We start from the raw sequence: 25,794 nt of genomic DNA, 5'->3' as shown, positions 1-25,794 counted from the left end.
CGTGAGCCGCGAGGTCGCGACAATGTTAAAGTCGGACATCGACCCCTTGTCCGAGGGCATCGGAGCCCTCACCCTCCGACTCAACCGTCGCGCTGTTGGTTGCCTTCATGGGCCCCGAAGGCCTCGACTGGCTCGGAGCTGCCATCGCCCGTATCAAGGCCACCCAGGCTTCTATTAATGTCCGGCCAGACACGACAAATGCACAACCCACTTTTCCGCCTGCCCGAGGTCGACCAGGTCATCCGTCCCGAGGACCTCGTGGCCGCTCTCAACAGCAGGAGTCCCGCACCGCAGCTTGGCACTGCAACATGCAAGTTCAGGCTGTCATTTAATCAGAGGTCGGGACGGCGAGTCCATGCACTGGAAGTCGATTTTTCTGCCTTCTCCCGACTTCGCGAAGCTCGCTGCGTTACCGCAGGCTGGGAGTCTGTTGAGGTCCACGAGGATATCCATGTTCCCCTCTGCGTCGCCTGTGAATTATATGGTCATTGCCTACCCACATGCCCACAAGAGAGAGAGAAAAACTTTATTTCAACAGGAATTTGGGGGACGCCCCAGGGTCCACGCACGACCCCACTGCACTCAAGTGTTTATGTTCCTAAGGTCCATAACACTGACAACACGGGCGGTGGCGATGGTCTGCACGGCCGGGTCCTCCGAGCGCAGCAGGGTCTCCCAGTCCTCCCAGGTCTTGAGGTTCTCTAGGTCCCGCGGGGGAGGGTCCGTCGGGCGGAGGGAAATGATGTGGAGGGAAGATGCAAAGGGTTCTGGGCATAGATATGCCCACAAGCGGCGGATCCCTCCAGAGCGTGCTGTACTCGTTGCGCGGGGCCACACCCTCTCGCGCAGAGCATCCGCCCTATTCAAGACCAGAAGCCTGCCAGTTGGTTCTCCGATGTTGCCGGCGCGAATCTTCGTTCGGTGATACATTAGAAATTGGCGTTACCTGTTTCCTTGACCGCCTCCAGGAAGAGTTCAGGCCACAAGCGCCATGTTGTGAACGCCTCGAAACCAAATCCTTGGTGGTCGCCTCATGAGCTTGCACTCGAGCGCTGCCGTGTCTACGCCTCTCGACGTCGTTTTCAACGTTGCCACTACCTTTACCACTACCCTGTCATGCGCCCCATCTACCGCACCTCTTATCAGGCGTCTCTCGCCAGTTACCGCCGCAGGGTCACTGCATGAGGCGAAGGACTGCGTATTACATCAGGTCTGACGAGACACGACCAGCAAAAATATTTTCGGCGCTCCGTTCCAGCGCACTTTCGGAAAGCTCCATCGAGAACTTTGTTCCTTCCATATCAAGTGGATGTCAAATTACAGACTACTTCCGTGCGCGAGTCTGCGGAACTCTTGCTGCGAACGCAGGTCGCAGACGCAGACGATGATTCCTCGACCGACACCTCGCCACCCGCTCCACGTGACGCATCTTAGTTGCCGCCCTTACATATTGAAGGCGATTTTTGCCCGCCAGAAAAGACGTAAATCTAAAGAACAACACAGGACAAGGGCTGGACAAACAACTAAAATTTTTATTCAGCACATAACACTCAATAACAGCCACGCATGCACCAATTGCCAGGACAGATAATCTAAAAGTCATTCAAAAAATCGAATTCCTTACATGTGAGCGCCTGAGAGAGAGAATAAACTTTTGTTGTTTAAATGGAGACCGGAGCGGATTGTCGGTGGGGTCCGCAGTCCAGGATTCCAGTATCTTCCTCCGACATACGCTTTGGCAATAGCGACCCTGATCTGGCGATAGCATCTAGCGCCGCGTTGGGCGTCTTTAGGTGGGTTTAGCTGTACATGTCCATGTAATGTGCGGGAATGTAAAAATATCACCACATCGGGGACATATATGTATCAGCGTATAATGTTGGGTAAATTTATGCGGTATAGATTGAGGTGATTGGGGAAATTGAGTCTTGGATGCGCCCTGGATGGTAGGACTATAGGAGTCCGGCGGGGAAAGTTGCTTATGTGGCGGGGGGTATACAGACGTAGACTTAGGCGGATGGTTTATAGACGGGTGGAAAAATGGGCTGAGGGGGTAGAGGGGATGGGGAACTGATCTACAAGCATCGCCATGTTTCGATATCTGGAAGGCCTCAAAGATTTCACGTGCCTTTCGTATTTTTCCGTGCAATGGAAACCTCTCTTGCACCAACATTTTTTCGGTGCTTGCGCAATTATTCAATCACACAGTCACCCTTCTGTCCTATGTAAAGTTTCCCACAGGTCAGCGGAATCTTGAATGGGACAGGCCCACCACTCAGCCTTGCTGCCCTTACATTTCTTCCACCCCTCGCGGTTCGCGCACTTCTATAGTTGCTGGCCTCTGGCGTGCTGTTACCCAGACAACACCAAACGTCCTGAGGACGTCCTCAAATGGTCAAAACGTCCTAATCCCGAACAGGACATTCTGAGTACTTTTTGAGTGCATCACGGCAAAATGTCCTCATGAGGATGTCCTCAGTTTGCAGTTCGCGGAACGACTCCAGGACGAAAATTTCTCAAATGTCCTACAAACGTCCTATCGCAGGACAATATTGTGGCATTGAACTGAGATGGAACCAGCTTTATCTCTCGCACTCGGCGTTCATTTCGTAAAAACTTCAGGTTTATTAAAAGATACTTGTGTACAATAGAGATGTAATGTAGGAAACCATTCTGACTGAAAATATTGTGTGCCTTCAGAAGATATCTTAAGTTATTTTGGTTTGCAAACCTGGTCACATGTACTGCATGCTCCTGATGGGGTTGGAGTGTGCAAATTTTTGGGCAATTTGTTGGATTGGCTATTCCACTGAGGCGACAGAGTTCAACTTCTGGGAGAGTTATATAGTCATTGCTGTAGGAAAATATTGCATGTATAATAACCTGTAACTGCCAACAAATATGGTGAACGAACCAGTTACTTCTTCAGTATGCAAAACTTTTGAAAAATTTGTTTGCTAAAATACAAGAAAAAAAAGCACAAAGAAAGCAGTTTCAAAACCCCTGTGCACACTGCCTACAATAATAAAGAAAACAATGACCCACATTTCCTGGGCTACATCATCGTCTGATGTCCTGAAAACAGACTGAGAAAGTCCTCCAGAGGAAATCTGAGAATGTCCTGAGGACATACTGAGGCCGGACAACAGGACTAAATGAGGACCTTTTGAGGATTAGAAGAGGACGTCCTCAGGACAACACAATGTCCTCAAAAATTAATCCTCAGGACGTCCTGAGGATGTACTTGTGTTGTCTGGGTACCCTCAGTTATTCCTTTTCCTCTCGTTCCTACTTATCGCCCCATTGTTGCGAACTCCGGCATTGGCAAAATATTAGAGCATATCCTCCACCGTCGCTTGTATTATACTTTCTGCACGCCGGGGTCGCCTCCATGCTAACCAGTTCGTATTTACACATGCCCGCAGTGTTGTGCAAGCGCTCGTCTCCCTCCGCGCGGCTTTGGAATATTTTCGAGCGACCCGCACACCGGCCTGTTGTCCTCATATCGTTAGATTTTCAGGGTGCCTTCGACAGCATCTGGCACCAGCTTTTCCTTCACTTGTTCCTTCGCCGTTAATTCACTCCCTGTTAACCTCCACTACCTGACGCGCCGCCGCGGTGGCTCAGTGGCTATGGTGCTCGGCTGCTGGCCCGAAAGACGCGGGTTCGATCCCGGCCGCGGCGGTCGCATTTCGAAGGAGGAGAAATTCTAGAGGCCCGTGTACTGAGCGATGTCAGTGCACGTTAAAGAACCCCAGGTGGCCGAAATTTCCGGAGCCCTCCACTACGGCGTCTCTCATAGCCTTAGTCGCTTTGGGACGTTAAACCCCATTAACTAACCAACCAACTACCTGACGCACCTAGCTTCCTTTCTGACCACTCGGTTATTTACCACCCGTTCGGGCGAGGCCGCCTCGGTGAATCCTGCATGCGGTAGCCCTCAGGGGTTCCCCGGGCATCTCACCCCTCGTGTGTATTATTGTCATTACAGGACTCGATTGCCCAATGCCACTGGCGCCGTTGTTCAAGCATACATAAACATCACCATAGGGCATTCAGCACGCATAAGGCGCGAACTTGCGCCACCGTGTGCCGAGGTCCTCGCGCGAGTGGGTTTCCGACTCGACTGTCAATATCTTCCGTGATCAAACGTTCTCTATGTTGTTTCGCACGGCGTGGGCGTCATAAGGAAGCGCAACCCCACCGTACGTTTCTTAGGCCGCTCTCTCGTTATTGTAATGGTTGTATTTGGCCGCCAGCTTTCGTTCATCGCCCATGCCTCCTTTTTTTTGTGATATAAAGTTGAGATTCTTACAACACATCTTTTCTCCCTCTGATGTCATTGTTCTGTGTCCTCTACTTCTCTCTACATGGTCTATTTTCAAGTTATCCAACCTTCCCTCACTTCCTCTGCACCTGCATGGTGGTCACCTAATGCTGACTCACAACTTCAGGAGGTAGTCACCGCGCAGCGCATACCTCTTCTCGCGTTGACCGGTGCAATTCCCCGCGTACAGCTGCCCACTTCTACTTCGGGCTCTCTGCGTGGTACCATCTACTTACCCAGTCAGAACCACGTTACTTCGGCGCTCACATGTATACCTTCCTTAATTTTGATATTTTACCTCACTTTGACCCACGATCACACCACCCATCTATGGCTTACGCCTTCTCCTTCCTCAGATTTCCCGATCGCAACTTCTCTCCTCGGTCTTCTCTCTTGGCCGGCGCCGCCTTTTCACTGAAAGGTAGTTAACGACGAGTCGATCGTTTTTGCCTGCCCGTGGCTTCCAGCGCATTTTACACCGAAATCACAACCTTCCATGAGGCAATTTTGTTTCGCCCAGTGTACCCCCCCATCTCCTCTTCCTCTGCATATTTATACCGACTTCACCCGTATCTTCCAAAATCATCGTAGGTTGTGTTATCACCTCCCCAAAATCACATCTGTACATTCTATCTCTCCTTCATTCTTTAGATCCTGCATTCACTCACGACATCTATTAGATGCTTCCTTGCCTCAATTTCCCTTCACCATCCCCTTTGCCTCTACCACATCAAAGCACATTGTGAAGAGAAGGGGATGGCAGAAAGTAAGTGGGCACACAATATTGGGTAGTTTGCAGGTATAAGGTGGCCACAGCTGGCATAGAACAGGGTTAACTGAAGAGATATGGGAGAGGCCTTTGCCTTGCAATGGGTGTAGTCTGGCTGAAAATGATGCTTACAGGTCAACAGCCCCATTTACGAACGGTCGTTAATGTAAGAAAAAAAGGTCGGCATACACACAGCATACGCACTTCATGTTTTTTTTTCTTCTTGAACACATATATTCTGATAGTGCTATTGGTTTTGCATGTTTACTCACCTCTCTTGTAATACGAAAAAGTGTCCACGGGTGGCTGTGCTAATATTTTGTTGGTGTTATTTATTTTTTGCGATCATGTAGTTTTCACCTTGAAGTTCTATTTCTTCTGTCGCATTTGCTTCTTTTGTAATAAGTGTTCACTTTGACCTTCAAATGCAGGGGGTCCAAGGCTCTGTCAAGCTGTCAATGAATAGCTTTTACTCCGGGCTCCCTGTCATCATGTACTGCATGATGGTCGAATAAAGATTATTATTCATATGCGGTATCCATTGTCATCCGCTAGAGAAAAAGTAGCCTAGCACAATGAATTTGAACCACAGTCTGAAGTTTTTTTATAGGCATGTTACAACATACCTACACCTGGTTTTTCAGACCTGCTTAATTATTCAGACTTTTTTGCGGCGCCACGACATGGCCCATAGAGCCAATATATAAGAGCACCTGAAATTTCGGATGCACTGCAACTGACTGCTTGATTTTCCGGACCTCGTTCGCACTAGCCGCCAATACCCAACTCGCCATATAATATGTACAGTGGAACCTCATTAAGTCAAACTGCTGGAGAGATCGAAAACTTGATCAAACAAAACGAAATTCAAGCTTAAAGGGAGCCCCTTAAATTGCGATGATGAAAATCTGCACAAGATGGTGCATTGCGCCCGTGTGGTTTCTAATTCGTACTGTTTTTGAACGTCTTCTGCTGCACGAACTTGAACAGTAGTCAGAGTTAACTGAACTCATCTATGCTGAGTCTTTCATCCTGAATACGGGAAGAGGCAGCAGCGAAGCACGTGGGAGGCGTACAACTTCACGGAGACAGTGAGCGCGGAAGGATATGGTGGTACATTTCAATAAGAGGCAGAGTACCTGTGGCAAAAAGCACTGTAACTCTGACTTTCTATCGTAAAACCGTAAACAACTGGTGTTTCGATGACAGGCAAGACGCCTCTCAGTATACGCAAGCCACCGCTGAGTGCATATCGCCGGATACGATGGCGATTTCGGCTCTAGTCGCTAGGCCTAATGACGAAGGCAATGCAACGCTGACGAAGCACTTGCTTCGGCTATTTCTCGGTTCTTATTGTTTCGCTATCTTCTAGTTCTCGTTCTGGGCCCATCGTATTGCAGGCGCAGCACAGTTCCCACAGTAACGTGTTCGCTTTCCCGTCCATGTTGTCCCAACCTGTGCGTTCATCGGCGACATGCCAAAGGCAGCACAGCCAGGCCGAGCTCGTGAAAGCGGTCGCCACCCGTCATCCATGCACGACACGCGGCAAAATTTATTCATGAGGAGCTTCAGAATGTGTGCAATAAAACTGACCCCTTCCTTCAGCACATTGGCAATAAGTATGTGATTTTTTCGGTGAAATCTGATTTTCTGGACTGCCCGATTTTTAGAAAATCGGTCTTCGACTTTTAAGATGAAACATATTCCACATTTGGTAGTGGTGAACTTTTATTTGTGACTCAGCTTTTTTGGTTGTGTCAGATGCTGGAAATGGTGATGATCAAGCGACACAATTTGAAATTCAAAATGTCTTGTCACTAAGCTCAAAGCCAGCAACTTTGAAGCTGTTCCTGTATTCAAGCTTGCTCAGGCAGCACTGCCATTACAAGCTTTTAAGACTGGGCAAGGTTGTGGTTCACTGAAACGGTCAGCATGGCCCAAGCAGGCAAGGAGAAAAGAAATACGCAATAATTGCACTTCCAACTCCATATCGTAGTCTGCTTTTGCTATGATTACCTGTTCCTGTCTCCACAATCAGTGTGACTGCATTCGCATGACATTTACCCCCTGTGCTGACATTCAAGATCCGTGTCTGACAAAGAATTGCAGCGATCAGAACCCCAATATTGCGATCCTGACACCTTGTCAGCCATGCAGCTGTCGGCAACTTGTTCAGGGTGCACGCACTATACAAGCATGCATCCCCTGAACTACCATATAACTGCAAATCCATAGTGCATTTGGTCATTTGTTTGGAAAAACCACAAATAATGAGCACACCTAATTCAATGCAAATGATACAACTGCAGCAATGGCGCACAGTAGATGTATAACTGTCCTGTACGATGGCAAAACTGACCTCAACCAGTTGCTAACTAGCACTGCTAGTGCCAGCTTGTTGACGAGATCTGCCACCTGACGACTTAGAAACAACTCACCTTTTTAGCAGTGCAGATAATCACAACACAGCACAGTTGAAGTTAGGATAAACTTCAACCACAGAGAGAAACAGAGGGGGTCTCTTAACACTGCGACTAGGGGGACACACATTAGCGAGAACTATTAAAGAATAACAGCATATAAAAATAAGAGGGAAGCAGAGACTGACACAACACCATGCTTAGGGTGTCTGCCTCTGCGTCTATCCAATTTCCGTACGGTGTTTTCCTTTAATGATTACCCACTACCAACTCACCCAACTAGCCACTCTCAATCAGTGAGAGGGCTAGTAAGTAGGTAGCACAGATGCCACTTTGCAGCAATGCATCCTTTTTGCAAAATATGTAGTAAAAGCCAGAATTGCTTGCTTCAAGGTATGTGAGGTAGTGCAAAATGGGACAAGGGACAGACGTACATAACACAGGCGCTGTACGTCTTTCTCTATCCCTTGTCCCATTTTGCGCTACCTCACATACCATGAATCACAGTTACCGACTCGCCCAAGTTTCTACCTTTGTGAGCTTGCTTTAAGCCTTCCGCAGCATCACACTCCATAAATATGTCTCACATTTAAAAAAAGAAAAAAACCCAAGTTCCTCCACTTTCAGAAATGCTAATCTTCGTCACTCCACGAGTCTGGCATGCCATCCTGATGGTCGTCCAAGGCGCGCTCCCGGTCCCCGCACGATGTCCACCACAAGATTGTGCGGTCGTTTGCACCACTGAACGCTTCCAGGGTTTCGCTGCAGATGAGCACACAGTTTGCCTGGCCAAAGTGGGCCCCGCTCAGTGCCCGCAGCGGCTGCTTCTTGGTCAGGTCCATGACGAGCAGACAGTGGCCCGAAGGCAGCAGCGCCACCTCCTGGGTGGCGGACATCTGCGTGGGTGACCTGAAAGCAGCAGTGAGGACCCTCTTCAGGTGCCTGCATACCGCTACGAGGTTTTGTTTCTGTTGTGCTTGCTTATTTCAATACATTTTGCTTCTTCATACCCATACTTGCTTCTCAGAGTGAGTTACCTAATCTTTTCCTCCCGTGATGTTATTAGTAGCTTGTTAAAAAATGAACACTACAATGGATATCCAATCTGGTCATGCTGAGGACTATGCTTGGCAATGTAAGGCGCGGACACAAGTAAACGGAGCACGCAACTGTCTTCGAATATTTTTCACGCATCACCTAATTGAAATTTCCAGCAGTGGTGCGCACATGCTGGCAGCAGAGGTTGGTGGGCTTTCTTGTAGACAAAGAACGCTTCTTCACTACCAATGGAGAAGGCATGATTGCACTTCGAACGCAATAGCGTGCTCCGTTTACTTATGGGCACGCCTGTACATGGGTTTTGAAGGTTGGCTTAGCATGAGACAAACAAGGACAAGAGAGGAACACAGGACGAGCGCTCGTCCTGTGTTCCTCTCTTGTCCTTGTATGATGTCGCAAAAATTGAAATGAAGGCTGGGATCTACAGAAAGGCACATGAAATTGAAAGTAAATTTCGGAGAAAAATTTTACATTTTAAGCCTTCTTCGCATAAAGCCTATATATCGGGTCAGGGTGACCCACTGAATGGGTGGGTCTGTTTACTGCATCATCATCATCAGCCTGACTACTCCCACTGCAGAGCAAAGGCCTCTCCCATGTCTCTCCAATTAACCCTGTCCTTCGCCAGTTGCGGCCACCGTATCTTCGCGAACTTCTTAATCTCATCCGCCCACCTAACTTTCGGCCGCCCCCTGCTACACTTGCCTTCTCTTGGTATCCACTCCGTTACCCTTAAGGACCAGCGGTTATCTTGCCTTTGCATTACGCGCCCCTGTTTACTGCATAGAAAGTGCAAAAGGTGCTTCAGGGCACAAAAAACCACATGAGCCCCCCCCCCAACTCACTTGCAACAGGCGAGTCCGTTGTGAGCTCTGCTCATGGTTCGACGTGCCACATCCCACAGTTTGGCTTGGCCGTCTTTGCCCATGGAGAGAAGCTGCATACCATCGGGCAAGAAAGTCAGGGCAGTGGCGCCACCTTTGTGCCCTTGGAGGGTGGCGAGGGCGCCACGTGCACACCGAACGTCCCACAGCTTCACCTGCACACTCGGCGAAAACCATCCACACGTGTCAATGAGTCCTTGTTGTGGCACCACTTTAAGGGGGGATGAGGGTCTTAAAAACTTGTGTTTTATTTGTCGTCATAACTTATTGAAGCTTGGCATGCAGGTGTATCATAGAATGTTGATTTCAAATATGCATTCAGATTTCAAATATCTCAGCTGGAAGAAAATTTATCGCAAAATAACATCCCAATTAGGCCATTTCTTGTGGGCCTTTATGGTAGTTTATCAGTTAAAGAAAGATTTTTTAAGAATATGCAGGCATTTCCAAAGGTCCACCGTACATCCTAAAGCTTTCTTTTTCCTTTAAACATGATATATTAGCAATTAGGCAAAGTGTGGGTTAATTACTACCGCATTGTTTTCTCTTTCCAACTTTGTTATTTAATTGTAATGAACAAAATGACTTTATAGACATTTTGTTAGCTTTAGGATGTGCTTTGGGCCTTTGTAAATGTCTGCTTACTCTTAAAAATGTTTCTTTAACTGATAAATTACTATAAAGGCCCGTAGGAAATGACCTGATTAGGATATTTTATTTGCCATATAGTATTTCTTTCCAGCTAAGATATTTGAAATCTAAATGCATATTCGAAATCAGCATTCAATGATATATGTAGGTACTAAGTTTCAGAAAGGTATGTTAACAAATTAAAAAAATGTTTTAAAGACCCTCATCCCACCTTAAGCCTAAAAGACTGCGATCGGGACAACATGAAAGGAATGTTCTGAGAAATTCTGGAGGCAGATAACTCCAGCTTCACGATCTCATGATACTTTCAAAGTAAATGGAATATGTGAGCGTGATGATGCTTTGGTGTCCACGGCTTTCAATGACTACTTCAAATCGGTGTTTACGCAGGATGACAGCTCTCTTCCCTGCTATTCCGTGAATTTGCCTTCAATTCCTGATGTTGTGATTTCCGTCGCAGGTGTTCTCAATTTATTATTGAAGCTTGATGTAAAAAAATCTCCCGGACCAGATGACATTCCCAACGCATTCCTGAAGCGTTATGCAGAATGGTGTGCCAAGTACTTATGCATCTTATTTAACAAATCACTAAATGAAGGATCATTACCGGATGACTGGAGAACGGCAAGAATCAAGCCAATTCACAAAACTGGAGACAAAGCATCTATTCAGAATTACCGTCCGATATCGTTAACATCTACAGCATGCAAGGTTTTGGAACACATCATTCATAAACATATAGCAGATTTTCTTGAACAAAACAATTTTCTAACTAATGCATAGCATGGCTTCAGACGAGGATTTTCCACTGCCACTCAGCTAGTACAAACTATACATGATTTTGCGCAGGCAATAAATGAAGGAAAGCAGACTGACGCTATATTTATGGACTTTAAAAAAGCATTTGATAAAGTTTCGCATAACAAGCTTCTTCACAAATTAGGTAATGTACTAAAAAATGACAAATTACTCGCATGGATTACAGCCTACTTAAGAAACCGTCGTCAGTTTGTAGTAGTAAATAAATCCCCTTCCCCTCCAGTTCCTGTTGATTCCGGCGTTCCCCAAGGATCTGTTCTTGGGCCACTCCTCTTCTTGATTTTTATTAATGACATTGTCGATAACATCTCAGTTTCTTTTAGATTGTATGCTGACGATTGTGTGTTATATGAAAAGATTACTACTACTGAAGACCAAGTATGGTTAAATAACGATTTCACTAAGATAATAACATGGTGTGACCAATGGCAAATGTGCGTTAATTATGATAAAACAGTGTTCATGCGTATAACCCAGAAAAAGAAGCCTCTTTTGTTTAACTATACTGCTAAAAACAAAGTTCTCTCTCAAGTGAATACTTACAAATACCTAGGTCTGCGGATCTGCAATAACCTCTCCTGGACAGAGCACGTTGAAAACGTTACAGCTAATGCCCTAAGCAAACTATTTTTCCTCCGACGTGCTCTGAAGCTCGGCCCCCCCAGTGTACGTTCACTTTCGTATAACACTATTATTCGCCCTATGTTAGAATATGCCGTCATAATCTGGGATCCTTTCACTAAATCTAACATTGCTAAATTAGACAGAGTCCGAAAGAAAGCAGCACGGTTTATTTACAATTCATATAACCACTCATCTATCACTGCACTTCTTAATCAAAGTGGTTTGCTTCCAGTCTCTCACAGAAATCGCATCTGTCGTCTAAAATTTTTATTTCAGTTAATCAAAGTTCAGTACAATATTGACACATCCAATATTATATCGTTCTCCTCAGGGTACAACACAAGGCAACGCCATGATTTTGCAGTAACACCATTAAACACACGAATTAACACCTTTAAGTACTCCTTTTTCCCCAGAACGATTACAGACTGGAATAATGTAACTAATGATGCAGTAACCCAAACTTCACTAAAAAGGTTTGAAAGCCACCTTTAACTTTTTTATAATGTCCTACCGCTACATTTCTTTGTTTCGTTTGTACTTTTTGAAATTGTGTTCTTGATCTTAAATTGTTGATCAATTGTTCTTGTATTGTTTGCTTGTTCCTGAGGTCGTTTTTGTTGTTTCCAGAATTTATGTATTGTGTGCCCACCCTGCGAAGGTCTTGTAAAAGATCGCAGTATCAATAAATAAAAAAAAAAATTACATTTGTGCAAATTAAAAACAGATCAACATGCACGTATTTCTTTATTTATTCAAATACTCATGGGCTTTTTGCACAGCAGAAAAAAAGTACTAAATCATGTGCCATACGATAACGATGCTAGACGTCCAGTGTACTGCTCCATAACCATCATCCCCATCATTAGCCTGACTATGCCCACTGCAGGGCAAAGGCCTCTCCCATGTCTCTCCTCTTAACCCTGTCATTTGCCAGTTGTGGCCACCGTATCCCCGCAAACTTCTTAATCTCGTCCGCCCACCTAACTTTCTGCCGTCCCCTGCTACGCTTGCCTTCTCTTGGAATTCACTATGTTACCCTTAAGGACCAGCGGTTATCCTGCCTTCGCATTACATGCCCTGCCCAAGCCCATTTCTTCCTCTTTACTTCAACTAGGATGTCATTAACCTGCGTTTGTTCCCTCACCCACTCTGTCCACTTCCCATCTCTTAACGTTACACCTATCATTTTCCTTTCCATAGCTCGCTGCGTTGTCTTTAACTTGAGCTGAACCCTCTTTGTTAGCCTCCACGTTTCTGCCCCATAGGTAAGTACTCGTAAGATACTGCAAGTGTGCTGCTCCACGTAAGCCTAAATGAGCAGAACGATGTACGAAGAAACAAGTAACACAAGAAAACAGTTTCCCTGTGCTGCGCATCCCGTTTTCTCACACCCTCCGGGCGCAGCAACAACCTGCGGCAAACCAACTGCCTCGGAGGAATTGTCGCATCGGACTCACCGTGCCGTCTCGGGATCCGGAGGCCAACAGCCCGGGCGTGTGGGGATTCCACCGCACTGTGAGGACGCTGCCCATGTGTCCCCTCAGCTGCTGGCACGCGCTGCCAGTGCGGATGTCGGACAGCACCACCCAGGGTTTGCGGGATGCCACTGCAGATCCAGGAGACAGACACGGTGCCTTCACAATGCAGGACACTCAAGCACTGAGGTGAAGTCTTGCCTGCGCTTCAAGCTTAACCACGTGGCCACGGGAGACGCACATGTATACCCTCGACAGGCACTCCTCCTGTGTACAGTTGTCAGCAAAAGTTTACGGGATGCGGGTGTGTGCGGGGAAAAAATAAAATTTCTGGTTCTGAGGAAAGGAAAATTAGCTGAGGTTTAGCTATGGTTAAACCGGGCAAGTTGCGTAAACAAGCAGCAACTGTTTTGCCCGAGGCGAACGCATGTTTATTCCCCGTTTCCCTCCCGCTTCCTCTCTCCCCATTCCGACACATGCATCGAGAGCGCGCTACTAGGCGCGCGGCAGTGACGGTCCTGCCGCCTGGTGGAGCGCGGCTGAAACGGTTGCTATGGCAACGGCGCTCCATCTGTTTGACCTCGGCCACCGCTGGGAGCTACGCGATGACTCGAAACCTGGCGCAGTGTTGCTTACACAATAAAAATTAAAGTCATGCAAGCCAACTCCCTTGTATACTTGCAAGTATAAGGGGTCTAGCATACTCTGCCTGTTGGTATCTACAGTGCTAGAATAAATTTTTGTTGCGAAAGCAACACTACGCCCGCCGTTTCGCCTCTTCTGCGCGGCCACACTTTCGCCGCGGCGGCAACTCCACAGATGACCTTGAGCCATCGCCTAGCAACCGCAGCAGCTGCCGCCGCCAAGCTTCACCAGATGGCGCCGCCGTCGCCCGCATCACCAGCCTAAACACGCCAGCCACAAGCGAATGCTAAGCGTAGCCAGGCAGCCGTTGCTTTCGCAACACAACCAGGATTAACCAGAGCTAAACTACTGCCATTTTTGTTCCCTGAGAGCACGCATCCTGTAAACTCTTGCTGCTGTACAGAGTGCCTCACTGCGAGGTGTACATGAGCACAGCGTTAAATCAAGTGCACAGCCTCAGCATTATACCAGCAGTAAGGGGAACCTGAACTTCTACCAGTGCAGAAATGAATGGATTATATTGCCCAGTTGCAAAAAACAAAGACAATAAATAGAAAAAGGACGACCAAGAGCAAAGTGGATGCAATTTGTCTCCTCACTGCAGCCTTGGCTGGACTGTGTACAGTGTGCCCTGTGATCACCGCTATGACATTACAGGCCAAAAAAAAAGAAAAGAAAAGTCCACTGCTCTACAGGGAATTCCCCCAACTGCATCATTTGTGAGCCACAGCGGTAACACTGAAGGCTAGATGAAGTCGTGGTAATACACTCTCGCTAAGAGCCTGAATGTTTCACGCATTGCAGAGCAGACAACAGCGCCCCATCCAAAAAGTCTTCAGGCCATGTAGTGAAACACAAAAACACTCCTCTGCTTTTAAGAACTTTCAGTCTTTAAGGATGCTGCTCTACTATGTATGGCTAAAAAGGCAACCGTGCAGCCTAAACACTTTGGACAAGAGTGTATACCCCAGTGGACATTAAACTCCCATGGACGTACTGCGGACGTTCGGGACATCCGCAGGACATCCGAAGGAGTTCCAGAGCTCATTACAGTCAAGTGAGCTCACCCCCCCAGCAAATTGAAGACAGGTAACCCTTTCATTCCTAACAATTTTCTATCATAACCAAGATGATGCACATCAGACATGTTTGTAACTTGTAAAGTGTCAGTCCCTGTGGTTCTATAGTGCTACAGTGCCAAACGGGCTATGCGCTCATTCCAGCAACAGTGGCGGAGTCCCGCAGGCTGCTTCTGAACTAGCAAGCTGATCAGTTTCTGTGGCACAGGCAACTACTGTCGACTCGAGCGTGAAGGTACTATCCCGCTCAACAGGACTTGCAACACATTCGAAGTGAGCCAAAGCAGCCAATTTGCATAACTAATCAGTGCACTTTGCTCCTTACATAGAGAGCTAAATGCATCAATTTTTAGCACCATGCTTCGTGACCTGAGCTCCTGCCACACCTCACGAGTTCCGCTTCACATTCAGTGCAATAGTACACATGAGAAATCAGAATACTTTTTCTATTCCATGATTCCATGCGAATCAACGAACTTTCAAAAACGCAAACACGTTATCCTTTCCACTAAGAAAAAAGTGCAAAAAGCAGAGGCCAAGTAGGCCAAAGCAGTTGATGGAGCAGCCCCATGACCCAAGTGTTTCTTCGCATTTGCAGAGAAGCTCAGAAGCTGCAAGTGACCTATGAAGGGTGCCATAATGGGGGCTCCGAAACAGTTGCAACCACTTGGGGTTATTTAATATGCATTGTGAAATCGTTAAATTCAGTTGTTAAATTTAGTCTTCACGGTCAGCGCTGCTAGAATGCAGGCAACACAAGCCCTCCGACACTCCCTCAATGGTAATAAGATTATCAGCCATTAATCCTGCAACCAAAGAACACAGCATAAAAGAGTGATCGACCGTACACTTCTCTTCACAATGACTAGGTTCTACAGAATCAGACTGAGCATGTAAGCATGGCCCCGCCACGGTGGCTCAGTGGTTACGGCGCTCGGCTGCTGACCCAAAAGATGTGGGTTCGATCCCGGCCGCGGCGGCCGAATTTCAATGAAGGCGAAGTTCTACAGGCCCGTGTACTGTGCGATATCAGTGAATGTTAAAGAACCCCAGGTGGTCAAAATTTCCAGAGCCCTTCACTACAGCGTCTCTCATAGCCTGAGTTGCTTTGGGACGTTAAACCCGAATAAAGCAATAAATCAATGTAAGCATCAAGTACACCTACTGACCCATTGTGACAGGGAGCCTTCTTGGATAAAGCGCAATATGTTTCAATTACAACCTATGGGCTATGAGGGAGCCACACTAAAACGGTGGCCACTACTTTCGTTGCTTGCCTGCAGCAAGCTTCTTTTATGTCTTCTGTTGCTGCCAAAGAAAGCTTGCCAACCTCTAGTTTTGGCACGGACTGTGCCATCTTTGTTGAGGTTCCTCCCCTTCTGCTTTTCGTGTGATACATATTACTCAACGACTTTGCTCTCAAGACAGCCCATCTTGCAACACATTTTCTGGACATCCCACTAGTCCCCTTCTTACACTGCAGTTTCAAAGCTTTGCCACAGGAGGCAGATTCATCACCACCATCATCATCAGCCTGACTAAGACCACTGCACGGCAAAGGCCTCTCCCATGTCTCTCCTATTGACCCTGTCCTTTGCCAGTTGCGACCACCGTATACCCGCAAACTTCTTAATCTCATCCGCCCACCGAACTTTCTACTGCCCCCTGCTATGCTTGCCTTCCCGTGAAATCCACTCCGTTACCCTCAAGGGCTATTCGTTATCTTGCCTTCGCATTACATGCCCTGCCCGAGCCCACTCCTTCCTCTTGATTTCGACTAGGATGTCATTAGCCCGCGTTCCCTCGCCCACTCCACCCGCTTCCGGTCTCTTAACGTTACCCCTATCATTTTCCTTTCCATAGCTCGCTGCGTTGTCCTTAAAACTTAAGCTGAACCCTCTTTGTTAGCCTCCACGTTTCTGCCCTCTAGGTGACTGCCTGTAAGATGCAGCTGTTGTATACTTTTCTCTTGAGGGATATTGGTGGCAGATTAGAACAAGCTGAATGGTGGAACCACTGTCGGTCAGTAGCAGAAGCACTGCAAACATTGTGATTGGGCCAAGCGGTGCCTAAGACTGAGACGGATCCTAGGTCACCAGTGAAGAGCCCTCTCAAAGCTCAGTTTCAAAGGAAACGAAAATTCCACGGAGTTTTGGTCGCTGCTTCAGGTATGCGCAGAGAGGCTTGGGAATGCTTGAAAAGCAATGTACCTGGGATGAACCTGACGCAACCCTTCTGCGCACTCCTGCCATGGGTGAGACCCTAGATGGTCTCAATCAATCCAGAGCTGCCCCCTATGGCGTCACTCATACCCCACCCACATGCAGCCTAGGGATGCACGCACACTGTCATCTTCTGGGGTTTACCTTAACACGAGTGGATTTCGTGCCCATCTGAGGAACTCTTCAAGCGGCCAACAGTTGACAACCGATGGGGTGTTTGGTTTTGACATAAGACACCCCAGAGGAGCCGAGCGCCGGCAGGTCAGGGGAAAGCTTGAGCAAAATGGTGGTTTGAGCTAGTTGGTACACCTTCAAAATTTCACCAGCGCTGCGACTAGGAACAAGAACAGAGAAGGAATACAAGGACAAGCGCTACTAACAACTAACTACTACTAACAGTGGGAAAGCTACTAACAGCTACTAACAGCGCTACTAACAGTGGGAAAGCTTATGCTACCCACTGGAAAATCTGCAGCTACCCAGGGGATCGAACCCCGCAACTCATGTATGTGAGGAGGTTGCCCAAACCGCTACTCTCCCACTGCAGTAGGAGGCACATTTCGCTCACGTCTGATGTTTTCAGGGGCAGCGGGTCCAGCTGCTGGGCACTGACAAACATGTCAGCCACATGGTGCGTACGAATTACAAATGTGTGCGGTTGCAAATGAGACGGCTCACACTTGGGCACGGGGCAGAAACGTGGAGGCTAACAAAGAGGGTTCAGCTTAAGTTAAGGACAACGCAGCGAGCTATGGAAAGAAAAATGGTAGGTGTAACGCTAAGAGATCAGAAGCGGGCGGAGTGGGTGAGGGAACAAACGCGGGTTAATTACATCCTAGTTGAAATCAAGAGGAAGAAACGGGCTTGGGCAGTGCATGTAATGCGAAGGCAAGATAACCGCTGGTCCTGAAGGGTAACGGAGTGGCTTCCAAGAGAAAGCAAGAGTAGCAGGGGGCGGCGGAAAGTTAGGTGGGCAGATAAGATTAAGAAGTTTGCAGGAATACGGTGGCCGCAACTGGCGAAGGACAGGGTTAATTGGAGAGACATGGGAGAGGCCTTTGCCCTGCAGTGGGTGTAGTCAGGCTGATGATGATGATGATGACACTTGGGTTCATGCTCAGCAAGGACTACGAGTTGGGCTCACCAGCGAGCAGGTCGGGTTGCGCTGCTTCTACATGGTGACAGAAGATAAGCTCGCCGACGGACACCGAGTCGGCCTGCCGCAATGCATTGGTGTCCCAAATCATCAGCTTCCCGTCCATGCCCGAAGATGTGAAGAGCCCCGTGTCACAGGGGTACCAATGGACTGATGAGACCGAGAAGACGTGGGCCTCGTTCCTGCAAGGGTCAGTTTAATATGTGAACATGGTAAGTACCCCAGCTGCACAGCTAATCGGCCCAATATTTGGAAATGTATTGGCAATGGCCCGTTCTATAAAGGACCAGAGTAAAGCCATCCACTTTCAATACTGGGCCAATTATCTGTGCTGTTTGGGTAGGGATGCACCGAGAATTAGTGCAGCAGTGTAGGGTTGAAAATAGCCACATCAGAGCATGCACAGTACACACACAGTCATCAATACATCAAAAAAAGGTAGGAAAAAGGTATCACAGTCAAGATATCTATATAGCCTGACTTTTCAGCTCTAATACTAGACCACGAAAAGCGTAGCCAGTTTTCCCAAACTAACTACTGCGACATCAATGTTTACTTTTGTTTTTGCTCCAAATCCTTGAAGGGTCCCCGCAACAGTTTTCGCTGAGGCTAAGAAAACCCAAAATACTGATTGATACTGAATAGCCCATCATCCGCTCGCAAAATTTTTCAGTCTAGTTTACATAGCACCAGAGATATTTTCGATTAAAAACAGCCCTCCACACCGTCCTGCTCAGTTCATACATCAGAGGAAGCCAGAAAAAGAACAGAATACTAGCCGGGACCCCACTTTATACATGAAAGCCACACCCTGAAAACTCAGCTTGGTTGTTTACTCTTTTTTTTTTGTAATGAGAAAGCATCAGGAGGTCCAAGAAGGTGAAAAATATCCAGCAGCGGCATCACTGTCATTGCGAAGCCTCCATCCGCTGGGTGGTGTTTAAGAGAATTTCCCTCCCTCCACCTGCCACCTATAAACCATCGCCCTCTCCCCCTGCCCCGCTAGCCCTCTCTAATTGTAGGGGAGAGGAGGGTGATGAGGATCGAAGAATGACTCAGCAAAAACAAAAAAAGATTAAAAAGGCTTACACAGCAGCAGGCCTATGTGCCAAACATACAGGCTCCTGAAGAACTATCAGTGCAAAAATTAGGCTTGTGGGAGCTATTCCCTCTCGCATTGCTCAGGAAGAGCCACTTGGGCCTCACAAGCCCCAGTGATGGTTGTGTACGAAACAGCCACCTACTACTGCAATGGCACATTGCTTAAATCGCTGTGCCACTTCACCTGCAGTGTTATGAGGTTTGCAGTGATCTAACAATTGAATCAGACCCAGAATAGATCGACGAGTGAAAAAAGAATGCTATTGCATTTCCTCTGCATCACTCCAATCGATCGCCCCTTATTTATTTTTTATTTTTGTTCACCGAAAGCTCCACTTCTTGTGTAAAAACCTTGGAGGTCATGTTAAGGTGCAGATATGACCTTGAAGTGGCCTCAATTAATAAAAAAAACAGAAGAAAATTGCGGTGTAGATGGGAATAGAACCCGGGCCTCCGGCATGCGAGACGGGGACACTCCCACTCCGCCACAACTGTTCGACTCTTGGAAATGAATGAAGGCGTGTCTAGTGAATGCACAGATGTCTAAGAAACGTATCTTTGGGATGTGTACTGAGGCATGCATGAATAATTTAATTATGAGCAAGTAAATTACAAATTTCTCAATTAAACGAGTAGAGAAGTACATTTCCGGCGAACTGGTATCAGCAAAGAGGGCTGATACCAGTCATGATGGGCCTTTCGCCAACAGCTAGTCTGCATTACTGGTACGTCACCAGTCTCTAAAATTGGCTCAGTTTTCCAGGCCACCCAGCAGCATCTCAGCACTCCTTCATTACATTACAAAACTGAACATTATGTTATGATCGTTTCATTATAACCATCTACCACTGAAATGAAACATGTATGCACAAATGATCAATCCAGTAACAAGCAAATGAGACAGCGTTCCTGATGGCTCGTTCAATAGTGAAACGTCAATACAAGAACCACATAACGAAAAAACTTGGCATTAGCATTCACTAAAAGAAACAAGGACACAAAATTTTGGTTGTGGGCGCGTGCATGCACACATTTTTTTAAATGTCCACGAGACACTAGTAAACACAAACCACTACATGGAATTCTCTGCATCATAACTGAATAACCGAATTCCTTCCCTCCTGCTCTTTCAGTTGGATTCCAAAAGCCAACATAGTGGCTATGACATCTTATATCATTCAGTGCAGGTAACGTGAGACATAAAAAAATTTGCAACAAATCATTGAATTGAACCTCAATGTCTAACCACAGTTTGGCTGTTGAAACCAAAACAAGAGAAGTGAATTAACACAATTACAAATTATTTACCTAAAGTAAGAGAATTCGAAATGCCTGTCTATGTACAGTCAGGGACAAAAGTCTCCGGACCACGTGTTCCTCTAACGAAGCCGATAGCTCTGCTATTAGTCGGCGGCTGGAGACCACACTTGTGGAGGTAAAAGTTAAATTTTTGTTCTTTCATCTCCACAAGTGTGGTCTCCAGCCGCTGTCTGATAGTAGAGCTATAAGCTTCGTTTGAGGAACATGTGGTCCGGAGACTTTTGTCCCCAACTGTACACTAATGTCACATGCACCCCAAAAAATAAGAAAACAAAAATTTAGTGTCAATGCTCTTTTAAAGCGCTGGATGCAGCAAATATTTCCTGTGCGTTCTTTCACTGGAATAATGTGCTCGACATTGCAAAACACAGATCGTGATGAGGAATTTGACTACGCCTAGGAAAAATTACACAGGGCACTTAAGACTACTTACGTGCTCTGAATGCAAAAGCACTCTGAAGGCCTTTCACTTAAAGGCCTTCACCCTAAAGGCCTCTGCCTTCCCTTAAAAGCCTCACCCTAGTGGTCACTAAAAAAAGGCCTTCACCCTAAAGGCCTCTGCCTTCCCTTAAAAGCCTTTACCCTAATAGCAATTAAACTAAAGGCCTTTGTCATTAATGACCCTCACAATCATTTAGAAACGAGCTTATCATTCCATTAATGCACTATCTAATGAGTACTAGCAACATCACCAGGTTACCGGACGCCACTTTTACTAAACAATGCCAGTTTTCATGCCCGATGAGCCATACAATCCTTTCATGTTAACAACTGATAACTGAATTTCTTCTCCTGTGCAGTCTCAGTATCGCTTTCAGCAGTCAAGCAGTGGTTGCAATAATACAAGTAGGTGTGAGATCATGTGACCCATGCAAAAACAGCAATGTATGTATCGCTGCTTTGCCGTTTCAAACTGCTCACACTCTGATTCTAGCCTGTAGCAGGAGCCACAATGACAGCGAAAGAGCAAAAAGCGACTATGTTGATGATTTTGTACACCACACACAATCTCAAGCCTACTTGTGACTTCGCAGCCCCCATATCACTGCTCAAGCCAAAACCGAAACTGCAAGGCAGAAGAAATTCAATATAACTTACCGTATTTTCAGGTATATAAGAAGGGCTTTTTTTTTAAATCTTGCTGGTGCGTGCTGTACAAGGGTGCGTCTTACACAGGACTTTTTCTGTTTTTTTTTTTTTTGCGAGTTCAGAAATTACTGAGGTTCATGGTCATCCTTTTTTTTTTACCGAAAAAATACCACTACTAATAACGTGGTTGTAACACAGTTAATACTTCAATACGGGGACCACCGTGAGCAACTTTTTTAGGTGAACTTTATCATGAAACAGCGGGGATGAGGAATTCTGGGATCATAAACACGCGGCCGTTTCAGAGGCCCCAAGCAAAAGTGATGTGAAATGCCAAAAGATGGTGACAATCGCGTTTCTCGCCATTGCCAAGACAAGCTGGCGTTTTTTTTAGTCACCCTTTGCAACTTTGTTGGCTCCGTGTACGTAGCGCAAACAGAATGTTTCAGACGCATTGCCTCCAGAAATGGGCGAGCTTTTTGATAGCGCATCCGAAGATGAAGACTTCGAAAGTTTTAAGTTAATATAAAATGTTGTTATGGACATATGGGAGAGTTCTTTCGTGTTTTTTTTTCTTTTCTTTTTTTTTTGCTAAAACATGGGTGGGCATGGCGTGAGTGTTGCCTTTTTCGATCACTTAGCGGTGCTTAAGAACTCACAGGTACGGTGCATTTTGCAATGGTCGCACAAGCATGTTTAATTAAGCCTCACTAGCCTAACTGGGTAAATTGGGGTGCGTCTTATATACCAACTTTTTCAATGACAGCCTGCATATATGGCGGGTGCGTCTTATACAAGGGTGCGTCTTATACACCGGAAAATACGGTACTCATCGGGTAAGGCTAATTCCACGTACTGTTCAGTGATGTCTCGCGCACCATTCAAGATAAAAAGAACACACGATGGAAAAATTACGCATGTCTACACCATTAAGATGAATGCAGCAGATAAAATGTCTGCCCTGCTGAACAACGGACAAGAGGTATGCCACGCTGCCAATGAAGTGTGAGAGGTGCTCACTTGGTGAGCTTGCAGACGGCCTTGCACTTGCGCTTCACCTTGCCGAAGTCAGAGTGCAGGTCATGGATGCAGAGGCCACCATCGGCACCCCCTGAAAGCAGGCTGTGCACGAGAGCACAGAAAGAGAGGTGGGCAACTTCAAGGATGCTCAGCACAGCACCTCATGTCAGCAACACATGGAAAAATTACGGAGGGAACTTAGGACTACTTTCCTTCAAGAGAAAAGTATAAAACAGTTGTATCTTACCGATACTCACCTATGGGGAAGAAACGTGGAGGCTAACAAAGAGGGTTCAGCTTAAGTTAAGAACAACGCAGCGAGCTATGGAAAGGAAAATGATAGGTGTAACCTTAAGAGATCGGAAGCAGGCGGAGTGGGTGAGGGAACAAATGCGGGTTAATGACATCCTTGTTGAAATCAAGAGGAAGAAGTGGGCTTGGGCAGGGCATGTAATACGTGGATTCCAAGAGAAAGCAAGCGTAGCAGGGGGCGGCAGAAAGTTAGTTGGGCAGATGAGATTAAGAAGTTTGCGGGGATACGGTGGCCGCGACTGGCAAAGGACAGGGTTAATTGGAGAGACATGGGAGAGACCTTTGCCCTGCAGTGGGTGCAGCCAGGCTGATGATGATGACATGCTGTGAATGCAAAAGCATGCATGTGGGATGTTCGGCTTCGGTGATGGCGTACTACTCTATTGCACTGGCCAGCGAAGCTAACCTGTTCGGGCCACCCAAATGGAAGTTGACAAAGACGATGATACCCAAACCCAGCGCAACAGACTGCCAGTTTAGCGCGTGGGGAGTTGTGCTACGGTGACGGTGTAGCTCTCAAATCAAGTGGGCAGCGAAGCTGGTCTGTTCACGCTGGCCTGGGTTCAAAACCCACTTTGGAATAAATTTTATTGTTGCGAAAGTAACACTACTGGAGCCCAGCTCGACTCGCCGCGTATGCTCGTGGCGGTGCGGCTACCAAACGACCCTGGGTCGCCGTTGCCTAGCAACCACTTCAGCTGCGCTCCAACAGATGGCGCCACGTCACTGCCGCCTGTCGCCTACACACCCAGAGGGCACCACCCGCGCACAGGCGCTGGGTTTCACAGCTCATGACGGCGTCGTGCTGGCCAGGGAGCCGGCACGAGCTAAACCAAATGCTTAACCACAGGCTAACATCACAAGCGTATTGGCAAAAACGGCCCGTACGATCTTGTGCCGTTGCCTAGCAACCCGAGTTACTACCCGAGCTTACAAGAGTTGCTCGGGTAAGCTCAGGTAGTAACTCGGGTAACTTCAGACGAGCGTCGTGCCATCTGCACGAGAGGCTGCTCGGGAAGAGCAGCATGGGTCGCAAAATCCCGACAGGTGGGTGGGATAGAAACAGCCACCTGCCAGTGCGGTTGCGCATCGCTTAACCGCTGCACCCCTGCGTTGGTAGTGGTATATGAGGACTCGCCGCCATCTATGAATCCTAAGTAGGAATTACCAATTCAGCATACATGGGCATTAACCAAATAAAGATACCATGCCACACCCCTAAGGCGGAGTTTAATTGCCCCCTCCAATTGAAGAATGAACACCTGCTTTCGCAGGTCTGCTCGGTTTAACTACGTTAAGCCCCCTATCAATTTTTTCAGTCACTGTCAACGACACTAACGCTGGATTTTCTGCAACACCTGCTACTTTACCCTACTGCGTTAAAATGTAACATAAACATAAGAACTCAAAACAGAAGTTTCTGAAGAAGAAATCCAGTCAGGGTCCAATATGCACTTTTATACAGCAGCCTTCCGGCCAGTGAAGTATACTCAAGGGTGCTAATTCTCGGTCTCCTTTAAAGAAAAACTTTTCCACTTCAACTGTCTTTCGCATTTCCTTTGACGCAGACAGCACACAAAAAACTTGGCGACAAAAAACATAGACATGAATGGCTAAGTCAAGCGACAGGCCTGGGCAAGTAAGTATATCTTAGAATAAGGAATCACAGTGCAACACGTAGGATGGGATGGGAAGTATTGCACTGTGATTTCTACTTCTGTAAATGGCTGCAAGGGTGAAAGCACTACCGTTCTTGATGTGAAGGAGCTATACATAGCTTGCACTGCTGGTTCATGCCAACAATTATTGCGGTTTGCTGCTTGAAAATTCTTCACGTGGTTGAGATTTTGGCGGCCATTGATGTCAACAGCATGTGCCAAGCTGTACTTGAATTGATGCTGCATGCTCGCGGCACCTCCGTGGAACTTGACAGAACTAGTGCAACCAAATCGAAGAGACCAAACAGCACACAGCGCTCAGGTCCTAGTCTATCCGCGCTCCTTCGTCAATATGTGCGACCAACTAGCCCAAGAACCAGCTTTGTTGAACCCTGATGCGAGCTTAATAACTAAGGGCTGGTTTCAGGTGTTTCAAGCAGCGATGCAACTGTCACAGCATCAAGAAAAGTAGAAAAATGCATACTATCGCCCATCGACGGGATCCAGCGAAAGGCAGTTCACACCGGAGCCGTGGAAAGGCTCAAGGTCCTGGTGACGACTCAGCTGAATATTCTGAAGTCGCCGAAGCCTTTCAGACGCCGTAAAGGCGGTCCGCGACACGAACCCACACTCGACGCGATGGTCAAACATCGTGGCAACAGCCGCGGAGTCCCACGAAACAACAGATGATCAGTCGGCTTCTCTAGAGGGTTCCAAGCGACTTGGCACAATTTGGCGCCATTTGTCCACAGGAATCCATTGCAGGCATCTGCGTTCACGATAACTCAAACAAAAGATCACGTCGACACCCAGCACAGTATTAGTTGTTCGTCGGCAGACTTTCGTCGAAACGAAACCATGCGTCCACCGGCGTCGAAGTTGAAGCCATTCTACACTGCCTTCATGAGTGATCACAACGACAGGGATTTTTGGGCAATCGTCGTACACGCAGAGTACTCCGCTACGGCACTTCAAATCTTGTGGCGTTGGTAGAAAACACGGGAGACATCTGAAACAAGCGCCTTTACAGATACATGCAACTGCACAACAACGGCATAATGCTCCGAGATGATGCGTACTTGGCGTGTGCCTGTTGCGACTTGTCCTGACTTCAACCATTAGGCGTGCTTGACTTGGCTTGGCTGAAAGGTTGTCTTGGCA

The 25,794-nt window shown here is 47.1% G+C and overlaps 1 protein-coding gene across 1 annotated transcript; it reads right to left on the bottom strand.

Moving 5' to 3' along the window:
• Positions 1-8,132: 8,132 nt before the first annotated feature.
• Positions 8,133-25,732, bottom strand: LOC149367176 (DNA excision repair protein ERCC-8-like). Its single transcript, XM_089554473.1, has 6 exons — positions 25,118-25,732; positions 22,664-22,765; positions 18,122-18,315; positions 13,014-13,162; positions 9,421-9,614; positions 8,133-8,425 (listed from the first exon to the last, which is right to left on the bottom strand). Exons 1-6 carry the CDS (start codon positions 25,282-25,284, stop codon positions 8,149-8,151), a joined length of 1,083 nt encoding a protein of 360 aa, XP_089410599.1. The 5' UTR covers positions 25,285-25,732; the 3' UTR covers positions 8,133-8,148.
• Between the last annotated feature and the right edge of the window lie 62 nt (positions 25,733-25,794).

The sequence above is a fragment of the Amblyomma mixtum genome, chromosome 1 (genome assembly GCF_055824585.1).
Source record: "Amblyomma mixtum isolate Tamu chromosome 1, ASM5582458v1, whole genome shotgun sequence".
Taxonomy (NCBI): Eukaryota; Metazoa; Arthropoda; class Arachnida; order Ixodida; family Ixodidae; genus Amblyomma; species Amblyomma mixtum.
This window is presented reverse-complemented; position numbering and strand designations above follow the sequence as displayed.